General features: G+C 41.5%; 1 protein-coding gene and 1 long non-coding RNA gene across 4 annotated transcripts in view; both read left to right on the forward strand.

Moving 5' to 3' along the window:
* Nucleotides 1–7,064: 7,064 nt before the first annotated feature.
* Nucleotides 7,065–12,593, forward strand: part of TBC1D14 (TBC1 domain family member 14) — a 71,169-nt gene continuing 65,640 nt past the window's right edge. For 2 of the 3 annotated variants that reach the window (XM_086746241.1, XM_086746242.1), the window contains exon 1: nucleotides 7,065–7,375. In XM_086746241.1, coding sequence (XP_086602367.1) covers nucleotides 7,333–7,375 — 43 coding nt within the window. In that variant the 5' untranslated portion in view covers nucleotides 7,065–7,332. The remainder of the gene's footprint in view (nucleotides 7,376–12,593) is intronic. The other variant, XM_086746243.1, reaches the window with a different exon arrangement.
* On the forward strand, nucleotides 7,638–8,215 carry LOC147601022 (uncharacterized). The gene is made up of 2 exons (XR_015258384.1): nucleotides 7,638–7,698; nucleotides 7,800–8,215. It is a non-coding gene; the product is annotated as an uncharacterized LOC147601022 (long non-coding RNA).

Below are 12,593 nucleotides of genomic sequence, written 5' to 3' on the forward strand. Positions count from 1 at the left end.
GAATCATGATGTTGTAAATTTACAGCCATAAAGACTTATGATTCTGTGTAGAATGACTACAACTCCCTGGAATTAGAAGCATAGTGAAAACAACACGTAAATACACACTTGGGAAATAATGGAAAATAGTTACTCTGTAAGGTCCTTGGGTGAATACTTTTGTTCATTAGTATCTAGTATACTTTAAACTTGATAGTTAAAATTTTCAAAGGCATAATTTCTAATTATTTCTTAAACAGTGCAGGAGTTTATTTTCATTGTGTTTATAGAAGATGTGTGATAAAAGAATTACATATAATCAGACAGGCTTTTCAATTATTTTATCTGAATTAACTCCACATATCCTAAAGAACTCATTTCCAATGTAAACAATGCTGCTGTCATGCAATAAACACCGAATAGTCCTAGGCAGCAACTGCATCTGCCAGGGGTAGGGCAGGCTTTAAATGCACGTCAGACCATGACTTCATGGGAGTGAAGGTGCAGTCCACAGTGAAGATACATGGAAAGGTACTGCAGTTCCTGGAGAGGCAGTCTTCCCAGAATTCCTTAACAGTAACTCATTCTTTTCCTGCTAGGACAGGCGTATTTAAGTATGATCCCCAATGAATTTGTCCTTTCACATACAGCATCTCACATAATTTTCTTTTGTAACCTGTGAAACTAGTAGCAACAAGGCTCCAGAGGTCTGGGGCAAATGAAACTTAACTGCTACATTCCAGCCTTCTACAGTAAGATTTCTTTTCCATTGTTCAAGTTGCTTTTAAAATGTACTGTACTACACAAGTGCTTACAAATTTTATGGGCTACCTCTGTGCTCCAATGTGATGACAATGGGATTAAAAGGAAAAACAAAGCTGACGGAGTTGGCAGTAGGTCAGCGTGCTGCCGAGAACAAGTGAATGGGTGGCAAAAGATTGGTTTCCCTGCCCTACTTCATCACTGTATGGCTTCACCTTCAAAGAATGCACTGAGGACAGAGACTGAGATGAGGGACTCCCATTAATGCTGCCTTCTCCCACGTGACAGCCTTCCTGTAGGGCAAGTGCTTCTGGAAGAACTGCATCTGTTACTGTAAGGTATTTGCAACTGTAGGAGCCAGTTAATCCAAGAACACAAGGAGGTGCAAAAGTAGTACAAGGTCTCTATGTCCTGCTCACTACAAAGTGTGGTCACTTTCATTAACAGCAGTAATAGCTATATAATATTGCTACAATTGATTTTCATAAAAGGTTTTAGCAACTGGTAATTAAGAAAGCTTAACTGCCCATCATTTCTGTGTAGACCTTACTTTACTCACTACAAGGAAGTGGAGACATGGTGAGCTGTAGCAATTCTCCTTGTATCACAGAACTGAGCAATCTCAAATTCTTGAATTTCTTAAAATCAACCTAAACAATCAAGCCTGTTAAAAAGTATAGAGAAGTGTATTTCCATGCTAATTTCAGTGCTTTTCTTGTCCGCAGCCAGTGAAATGCCTGAGCAAATTGCAGTACAGTACAGCAGTAGTACTGAAAGCAAATACATACGCACTAGAAGAGACTGCCTAAAAAAAAAGGTGCCACTTCCACCATTACAGATTTTTAGGAACGGATTAGACAAATGTGTCAGAAATTACGTAGGTATGTATACATACATCCTACCTTGGGGACAAAAAAGGGAACCAAGTGATCTCCAGATTTCTCTGAATCCTGTTTTCCATATGGGAACAGCTTATATCCAGAAGGGCTATTAAATTAAATCATAGTTTACACAGAAAAAAGAACCATTAGATTGCCTATGGGACATTAAAACTTGTGCAGTTTTTCCTTTATTCATCTCAAACTTGTGTCTGAAAAAAGTACAACTTGTGTGTGATTACAGCCCATCATCCAAAGAGTAATTTGCCTCATTAATCCCTACCTGCTGTGGTAGGCCACCCTGATCCCTGCCAGATACAGGACAGAAATTGGAACTGATTTTTTTCTTTTTTGTACAGTTACTTTATTGATGCAATAATGAATATTAAGAACTGTTAGCATGCTTTTTGTTCCTAATACCTTCTCAGTAGGATTTCTCTTTTTCTCTTACTTTTTTTTTTTACATTTCTTAACTTCTAATTTTTGTATTGATGTTTGGCTTTGAATTGTCTTAACTTTGAGATGGGATTTTAGTCTTTTGACTCTGGAACCCTTATCTATTTGACAACAAAGTCTTCTTCAGGAAGTCTTGGTTGTCATTCATGCTTTTTAAATATTGGTCCTCCATTTTTCCTATGATTTTATTCAATAAAAAAATACTGAATTCTTTGAAGCACTGCAGATCCATAGAGACATAATAGTTGGATCCGTTATCTGACCAAATTGAATGTTACTTGGAGTCATTGGTCATTACTAGATCTAGATAACAACTAATTTTTAGTCCAGTACTACTTTTTTTTCTAGTGAGTTCCAATAGGAAGTTACCACGTTGGATGCAATGCCTTTTGTGTTACAGAATTAATCTATTTCCTATTGGAAGTGTAGTTTAAATTGTGCTTGCTTGAGAGAATAAATCTGCTATAGCGTCTGAACTTTTCATTACGCAGTTGTGCATAATAAAAACCTTTCCTTCTCTGGTATGATTTAGTGATGAGTTAAGATCCATAACAGAAGTACTACGGAGGCTTTGTTAGCAGTTATTTATGGGCACTTAAGATTCTGCAATTCTGAGGTATTAATACAAGTAGCAATATTTTAGTCTGTATAGTCTTACTCCTTCATACCTTATTACTCATCTTGTCTTTCCTAAACAGCTTGTAGACAGCGATAGAAACATTCCAGTCACATGCATCATGTTTCAGTAAATTCAAATGTGCTGGAAAGTCTCACATGATCTTCCTATGCCTTTCCTGCTCTTCATTTTCTTGCTGTCTCATGGAGGGGAACTTTAAACCATATTAAGTCCATTCTTACCCAGTGGTAACAGAAGGCTTAACAGTAATGGTAGTTACAGACCTGGCTTCATTTTCCTCATCACTTAACAGGTTTAAGTTCCTACAGGAGGAGGCAGCCTCTTGGAAGAATGGAATGGCATGTTCTCCAGCTGTTCATGTCTATTAAAGCGGTTTGGTGCACAGATGTTCCACCACTAGTAGTAGTCTCCATTTGTTAAAAACACAAAGTCATAGAATGGTTTGGGTTAGAAGGGACCTGAAAGATCACTGAGTTCCAACCCCCGTGCCCTGGGCAGGGACACCTTCCCCTAAGACCAGGTCACTCAAAGCCCCATCCAACCTGGCCTCGAAGCTAATGTTCAAGCTCATTTTCTTTTCCTTGGGCACTCTGAAGCAGAAACAATGGTATTAAGTCATTAGTGTTCTTGTGAGGTATTGATATTTTTCATCAAATCATCCTGCTTATTGCTACGAGTCAGTAGAAACCTGAATTTATTCATTGTTCCCTTTTCCTGTGCCATAGAACATGCATTAGTTACTTTACCATACATGCAAGTAATTCTGTAAAGCAAGGAGGAAAAATATCAATGATGTCTCATCTCTGTTCTAACACCTTCAAGAGTGAACTTCTCTGTCTCTTAGCACGATGGACTATAACAGAGATTATCCATCACTTAGTACACTTAGCACGCTTGCCCTCGTCCTTGCATGAGCTAAAACTGCCTTAAATGACGGTGATGGGAAATGGAGACAGGAACTGTTGGTCAGCTAGTATGCAATCATGTGCAACTGGAATATCTTCACAATATGCAAATTTTTGGTTAACTAAAGAAAAAAAAATTATATTGAAATGTATTCTAGTTTATGACAGAGAATTACTGACCTCAAGATGGACAAGGAGCTGCAACAGCTGATACAAATGATGCTCAGTTTGGCTGTCTCTGAAAGATGCTTGCATCATACTTGGCTTCTGATGAATGAAAATTCAATCTAGATGTTCCCATCTAGTTCTCGAAAAAATGAAATTAAAGGTTGCATCAATTTAAAAATTGCTGAAGCTTCAAAATAGAATGGAAAGCCTAAGCAAAGAATGATTTCCCACATCTACAGGCATAAGAAGCATAGGGGAAGCTTGTGTTTCTATTACTTAACTCCAAGCTTGTTCTAAAGGGAAAAAAAGGAAGGACTATTACTTTGCTTACTTTTTTTCATATGTAGTGTATTTTACAGAAATCAGTGAGTCAGAACAAAGCACAAACCCTTCAAGTTTTTTTTGGAGAGTAACCATAAAACTGGCCTATCGAATTCTGCTGGCATGAATATGAGGTGGTATGACACAGCTTTTGAATTGAATGTTTAAAAAAAAATAAATTATCTAGTACTGATCTATTATTAGACCACTTGGATGTTTTTTTACTCACTAGGGGAACATGAGTTGCCAAGTTGAGGCTGCTCTATGTAGTGCTTCATTTCTACACAACAGCCACAGGCAAGACACTCTTGAACAAAACATCAGGATTTTGTCCCAAAAATTTTTACAAATACAATACAAAGTATTTTACAGGTTTACGCAACTCTGAATCAATGGCAGAGCACAGATGATAACCATACTGAGTAAGTGACACAACTAACTTCTTGTTATGCATTTAAAACCCGTCTATTAAAACAGGAAGACTTGATTTCTCGGCATGTCCCTCTGGATGAACTTTAAATCATGCACAGATGAAACACAAAGGTGCTAAAGGTCCCCTTTGCACTTAGTTACACATTTATACTTCCTGTACCTGGTAGTACCTGTTCTGCTTCCTTTTAATGACATGCCACACTTGAAAGCTAGTGGTGTGACGCTGCATTTAGTCACATAATGTTAGCCCTTCAGCTTTTAGCAAGTCAGAGGAATAACAGTAATAATACACAATACCCGCACACAAACTGCATTATCTCGGGTGGACGTGGCTTTAACAGAACGGATCCTAACTGCTAATGCAAAAAGTCAGCTTTTACTAATAGCTCACAACCAGAAATGCTGTGTACCCTTTTCCACAACTTATATGGTCATTCACATGCAACAGAATATTTTTTTTATATTGACTAGGCTGTGATTTTCTGTAAACATTTTGAGGTTGACCCTGGTATTTTTATGCTGCCTAGCACATTGGGACCCTGGTTGTTCAGTGTTTCTTCAGCATAAAGAATAGTAAGGATTTTGCTGTGAGTGGGTATCAAAAAACCTACCAGCTGAAGAGTCACCTGTAGATTGGAAATGGAAAATATCCACTAAAATAAATCACTTAAAATAGGTATTACAATTGTTAGGCAGAATTATATCCTTAAATAAGTGCTGACTCTGAAAATGTTTAAGCGCCTAACACCTTGCGCGATGTGGAAATTTTAGCTGTACTCTATGCTCTGCTACTGCTGAAAGATTTCCTGCAGCTGATTTTTCTATAGTTTCTTCAGCCTAAATAATATTACAAAGATGGAAGTATCATTATTTCCTTTGGAGACACTCTGCAGACTTACAGAATTCATGACTGTGTATTTCCATTCTGTTATTTACCCTAGGAACCTAACAACTTTGACCCAAGTTTGATGATACCATGATGACAATAGTGTCCTCTGGTTGCTCCAACAGAAGAATTGATTCCCACTCTCAAAACCAGAAGGAAAATGTTAATACTGAAAAACACATTAATGACAGCATATACTCCAACAAAGTACGTCTCTTGCATATAAGCAAGTTTATAGTGCTTCAAAGCTGTTTTGCTTTTATTTAGCTTCTTTTAATAGTAATGTGCAAACTGTTTTGCAGAGGTAGCAGTGATTTTCAAACAAAGATACAGAGAAATTAGTGCCAATCTTAATTATGTTTACACCCATTTTAGAAATCCAGCAGAATAAGCACTGAAATTCATCAGTCTCTGACCTGGTCACAGAAAGTATCTCCAGAAGTATAATTTTTGGTTGACGGTAGCTTTTCAGTGTCTACTTCTCATCTTGATAATGACCTAACTCTCATCTTGATAACATGGAACTGGTATCAATGGGGTCATGGTGGCAAGTACTTCTCTGTAAGTTTACCTCAGCCTCTTACAGTTTATTCTGGTGTAATTTGCCCACATCAAAGCTTGAATAATCATGACTTTGCTTTTCTTGATATTGAACTAATTACATTAACACAAATTCAGGTATTTCTGCATTTGCTGCACTCACGTTTCAGGCTTCAGAGTAGACATAAGAGGTGTGTGAGGTGATGAGAGGCTGGTACTTACATCCTCAGTGAAGATGGGGGACAACGTTCTCTTACTACCATTCTAGAGACATGACCACTGAGTCTAGGTGCAAAAGGTGTATGACTTTTGCAGAAAAAAAAAAGGCAAAAACGAGTTTCAAAGATGGTAAGGAAATATGAGAGCTCTGCTGCCGTAGAGACTGACTGCTCATAACTCCTTTGATTTCAGTGTGGGGGTGGAGAGAAAGGGTGTGCACCATAGGTTCAACAGGCAAACACCACGATGGAGCACTTGGAGATGCAAGGTAAAGGTAAGAGAAATGGGAAGGTAAATCAAACATGCCAGAGCAGCAGTTACCATCCCAGAGCCTCCACTTTCGGGATTACCGGTCAGTTCCACAGAGCTATGGATACACCTTCACTTGACGCCCCAGACATTCTGCAATCCAAACTTCCAAAAAACACCTAATTTCGTTTTCCTCTTCAAAGCAGCCAGGAACACAAGAAGACCCGCCCCTTCCCGCGCACCTGCTCCTCCCGGGGGCCGCCATCGCGCAGGCCCGGCCGCTGGCGGTAACGCGGCTGCGGCCGCCAGGTAACGAGTAAGCGGTTCCCGTCCAGCGCGGGGCACGGAACTCCTCTGAACGACCGCCCTCGGTTAAAGTCCACCGCTCTTCAACCCGCCCCGCTCCCCGGGGCCTCCTCAGCGCCTCCGCCGCGGCTGAGCCAGGCGTACCCCACCCTCCCCGGCCACTGACCCCACCGCGGACGCGCTGAGACCATTCAAAATGGCGCCCCCGGCGCCCAGAGGCCGCCTCCCCGCCCCCCGCCGCGCAGGCGTTTCCTTCTCCGGCGGGCGGCGCTTCGCACCGGCGCGCTGGGGAGGGGGAGCGGCGGCGGGGCGGGAGGAGGCCGCGCCGCAGGCACCGGAGCGTCCCGGGAGGAGACCGGCACCTGTCCCGCCGGCAGAGCCCGCCGCCAGGTGTGCGCCGTGCCCGCCGCGGGGGCGGGCGCCATGGGAGGCCCCGCGCCGCGCGGAGGGGGCGCCCGGCGGGTGGGGGCTGCATCGCCTCACCCCCGCTGAACCGGCCGCTCCTCCGCGGGCACCGGAGAGCGACATGGACCGCCGGCCGCAGCAGCCAGCCGCCTCCTAGTCCCGCAGCAGCAGCTGTGGGGCGGGTTGGGCATGGCCCAGCATGAGGAGAGCGACGGAGCGCAGCGCTACCCCGGTGAGGCGTCAAAGTTTCTGCCTGGCTCTTCCTTCTCGGGCGGCAGAGCCAGCCGGGCGGCCGCTTGCAGCCCTGCCGGGGCTCGGTCCACGCTGGGGGCCGGGATGGGGGAGGTTTGGGGGCACCTGTTGGGGTGAGGGGCAGAGCCCGAGGGGCGGGTGGGACGGGCCGGGCCGGCGGAGCGGGGCTCGGCTGGGGCCGGCCGGGCTGCGGCTCCCTGGCCGGCTGCTTGCCTTGCTCGCCCGTGGCCGCCTTAAAAAGTTACAGGAGCGGCTCGGCGCCGCCGGAGTCTTCGCCGAGTGGTTGTAAGACCACAGAGAAGGGTGAGCATTGCTTCCTCAAGGCTTTGGGGAAAGGCATTGCTTGTGGGTTTTTTTGGTTTTGTATTTTTGAACGAAGGCCCCCAGCTAGGAACCCTTCACAGTGTCGGTTCAGCCTGAACGCCCGTGAAAAGGAAGCAACTTTCATCTCTCTCGCTGCCTCTTTCTGCTCGAAGTGTCCTCGGCGATTCCCAAAGACCAAACAACAGCCAGCATTAGCTGAAGTTCTCCTGACGCTGCTGCTAATTTAATGTGGCCTCGGAGTTTTCAGCAATACTGGTGTGGGGAATTTAAAAGCCCTGTAAGCTACTTCTGGAGCAGAGGCTTTAAAGAACACTGTGACTCACTTCTATTGCCTGCCTGACGCAGCAAAAAAAAGAGTGGCAACGGGGTGAATGGTTTATGTACGATCGCTCTCCAAGCGCTCCGCTCAGAAGCCAGATATGTGAGGCTCATGCTTTGTGAAGAGCGCCAGCTGGGAGTTAGATAAAAGAATTCTTAATTAAAAAAACAACAACCCAACTTGCTGCTTTTTTTTTTTTTTTTTTTTCCTGTTAAACTTTTGGCAGTGCTTATGAATGTAGCCTTAATCGCTGTATCGCGTGCTTTGTCAAAAGCTGGACTGTTTTGTAGCTTGAGGAATTCTTCACTGTCGGCAGTGCTGTGGCTGTTACAACGTGAACATAAACAATCTGAACCGAGAAATGTTTAATAAACAAAACCGGTTTTGGTGCTCTTGTGCACTGAAGTCACCTGCGGTTGCACTTGATAGCAGCAACGTGTTTCTTCATACATTCAATAAAAATATTATCGAATGCATGGAGAGTTTAAACTCTTCACTTTTTAAAATATGTTTTTCCTTCAAGAAGGAAAAGAAGAAAAAACAGTTACAGCTTTGTAATTGAGGCAATTCCTTGCTTTTAAAAACTTTAAAAAAAAATTGCTGTTAGAGGTATGTGTTGAAGAGACAAGGTGGTAAAAATTGAGATAGTAACTCCTTGAGAACTGAGCTGTATACATAAACCATTCTTCTCGTTCCTGTGAGGCAAGATAAAGCCTGTATTTATTGAGTTTTCTTACCCTTCCTTCTAAGCAAGCTCATTGCCTAAATTACATTGCAGGTCACAGCAAACTTGCAAGAATGTGCCTTGAGTTGGCATCTTTCTCATCTTTGTTTAACTGTTTGGCATTGTTGTTAACTTTCTTTAAATTTTGCATTAAAATGGGTTAAAAAGTCATTTTATTCTAGATCTTAGAAATTATAAACAAACACAACTTGTTCTGTCTGTGTGGTTGGGTGAAATGTAAAGTCAAAATCGGTTTTAAAGCCTCTGGTTATTGTCAGAGCCTTCTTGCATGCTATGATTAGAATCTGGGGAATGTAAGGCTGTATGGGCAGCTGTGCTGGGACAGAGCAAAACTCCACCTGTGAGACAGAAGAATTTACCTGGGAGAGGGCCTAAAAGCAAAACTACTGTACGTTCCTATTTCCCTGTAGGGGCTTCCTGAGTTAATCTTTTTATTTAAGAATCCTCAGTGATTTTTTTTTTTCTTTCTTCCTTTAGCTTGCACGTAAACTTCTAGCATGCACAGTCTACTGTGACCAGGCATTACAACTACCTTTAGCATGAATAGCTACGTCCTGATGTTGACTTTGAACCTGACTACACAACTGTCTTTTATTTGGTGTCTCTGAGCACAGTGGAAGAGTTAATGAGTAAATAATACCTTCCTTCCCTCTCCTTGCCACTTGTGACTTCTGCTGTATTTTCCTACCTCCTTTTCTTTTGTTATCTCTTTTCTGGGATATGCACGCTTATGAGGTCATGGTTCCTATAAGACATAGGATATTTACCGGTATCAATTTTACATAAATATATAAATAAACCATGAGGATTATGAATGTGGTGCAGACAAAAATCCGTATTTTTTCTCAATAGTTTGTTATACTGCTAATACTTTAATAATGTTCTGTTTATTATGATGATAATTTTACAACAGTGTTATTGAATGGTTATGGAAAGAAGTTAGTATTGGAGCGCATGACACTTAGAACATTTGACGTTGATTGTCAGGTTTTTGCACTGATCACTGAGGCAGCTAAAATAATAAGTATAAATACCACTTCACTAAAACAATCCTACAACCATCTAATGCAAAATGAATCAAGGAGTTCTCATGTATGTTTTTGACAGCTGATTACATCTCAGGTTTTCATTTAAAGCCCTTGATGGGTATACTTCAAAGCTTCCCGCAGTTTCGCTGAACTATGTAAAACCTTTGTAGCTTGTTATTGCATAATTTACTCCAGTTTAAAGGATCTCTTCCTGTTAAATGTCTTGCTTAAAAAAAAAATACCAAGCCAAGTTGAAATAGTTTCCGTACCCCATGTGGATATTTATTTTCACTTCTCTTTGAACTCTCTTGTTTACAGAATTGTTTGGCCTCTTGAGCTCCTGTATTTGCTAGCTGAGGTGGCCTGAATGCTTACTGCTTGTAAGCTTAGTCGAGAAGAGTTGTACAGTTACGCTAAGGACTGACTGCTACTTGAAAAAATCATTGAGCAGAAGTGAATGCTGTCACTGGAGGAATTTGTTATGGGAACATGCTTGTGTCATTTACTTATCATCAAAGTTATTCCTGGCTGATTACATTTCTGTACTTTTGTTTTCTGGACTGCATTTTCTAGATACGTTAATAAGTATGAACTGTGATAAAGCACACACATGCATCTTTCTTATACCCTTCCATAGTGTGTGTATGTGTATGCTTTAGAGAAAAATTGGGGCTGGGTGGGCTGTTGGTTTAAAGAGCAATATGATGTGTGAGTAGGGGTGGGTGAGCGTGAGGAAGAGAAAACAGTCAGACTTTTGTTAGAGAGATAACTGAATCTGAGCAAGAAGGTCTGAGAGCAGGAGACTGAAATATAAGCAACAGTAATTATAACTAATGCTACATGTTATGTCATCTTTGTACGCTTTGATTACCACAGCTGACTTAATGAAACAATCGTTTATTCCCCTGTATTCAGGATCACTGTTTAGGATTTTTTGTGGGTTTTTTTTCTGGCTTTTGCATTTTTAATTTAGTGAACAGAGAGGTTTGTAATGTACACAGTTGGTATGCTAACTATCCAAAGACATCATTTCTTTAAATTGTAGGGGATGTAAACTTTTAAAACCATGGTGATGTGAAAAAAGAAAAGTTGCTATAGCAACTCTATAAGAAAAGTGTACATCTTCACAACCTTTTTAGTCAAAACAATAAATTTGAAACCTTACTTATCCAAAGGATTAGGCAATTGGTGCATTGATTGATTTGGGTGGGTGGTACATAGTTGATTGTTAAAAAGTTCTGAAAAGGTCTAAAAAATGAAATATCCAGGATTGTTTCTCCTTGACTTTTTCCTGCACTTAGGAGTAGATTAAACTGGAGCATTGGATGACCTAGTGAATAGCATTTGGGTGGTAAGCTAAAGAGTTGGTATAGCATATAAAGTAGGTGTGGATTCATTACACTTTTCATTACATTTCATTACAGCAGAATATGTTTGAAATGTGCTTTCTGTCACTTGGTGCCTGTCAGTATCACAGAGCCAAAGTGTATTGATGGGCTCAGATCTAAGAACGGACAGTATGTCAAACTCTGGGGTTTGGCAGGGCTTAGGTGCCATTAGTCAGTAGTTTGGAACTGCTGGGAGGAACTAGTTTTCCCAAATTAGATGTTTGGGTTTTGTTTTACGGTGCGTGTGTGTTTGTTCATTGTTTTTAAAAGTAAAATGCAGGGAGGACCTCCTAGAGGACAACCGACACCTGTAATTAACTGCTACGCTTGAGAGAGAATGGGATACCAGAAGCAGGAGACCAGGCTTCAGGAACTGGAGAAAGATCTGTCTAGAAAGCAAGCTGTTTGCAAGATGGGAGGAATATTCTTCACTCCTTCACACTTAGTGCAGAGTGTTTCAGAGTGAAGAAACCTCAGCAATACGTGCATGTTTGTTCTGCCAACTGCTGCAGAGTAATTACATTGCAAACTTCAGCAGAGCTGTAGCTAGTTTAACTTCATACAGAAAGAGAACATGCATGTAACATCACAGGAAAAATCATGTAGTATTTTATAGGGTCAGTAGCAGTTCTGGGAGCCAGGGCAGCAGTCCTGGTGGTGGTCCAGGCTTACGAAAGGCCAGAGTTGCCCATGAGGATAGTGCATCAAACCTGCAGCTTGTGCTTGACTGCCCTCTCTTTGAGGGTTGATCAGATTTAGACTGGAAGCTGGGGGCACTGACTGGGTCAGCTGCCCTGCTGGCAGCCCCTGGGGAGACAGCGTGAATATGTATTGCCAATATGAAGGAGAGCGATCCCTGAGCACAGTAAATACAATATATTTGCAAGTGTCGGTTTTACTGTAAGTGCACTGATGAAGTTCATCAAAATGTTGACTACATGGATAGCTTTATAGCTATTCAGACTTTGCATCTCTTGCTTAATGCAAAATTTATATATTATGCATTCTGTTTCAGCAACAAATTTATTATCAGTTTTATGATTTCTAGAAGAATGCTAAGAAATCTATTTCTATGAACGCCTCAGAATTTTGATCTAAGTGTGTGGAAACAAGTTTTGTAGCCCCTCAGCATCAGTAAATATGCATTTATGACTATATAACAATAAATTTCATATATTTGTTTTAATATTGACATGGAACATTAAAGTACTGCAGTTTTTATAGTATGTAATTTCACTCTCAGGAGATGTATACAAAGCAAGCACTGGCACACAAACTGCTTATGGAAAGTTTTTCATGCTTTACATTTTCCAGAAGCGTAATTTAAGTTGCTATTGTCCTGCTTGTTCAAACAGGGGGTTGGGATAGTAGTCATATGCAGGAGAAGGTGAGTA

This window comes from Chlamydotis macqueenii, chromosome 4 (genome assembly GCF_036417535.1).
Source record: "Chlamydotis macqueenii isolate bChlMac1 chromosome 4, bChlMac1.mat, whole genome shotgun sequence".
In the NCBI taxonomy this organism is placed as follows: domain Eukaryota; kingdom Metazoa; phylum Chordata; class Aves; order Otidiformes; family Otididae; genus Chlamydotis; species Chlamydotis macqueenii.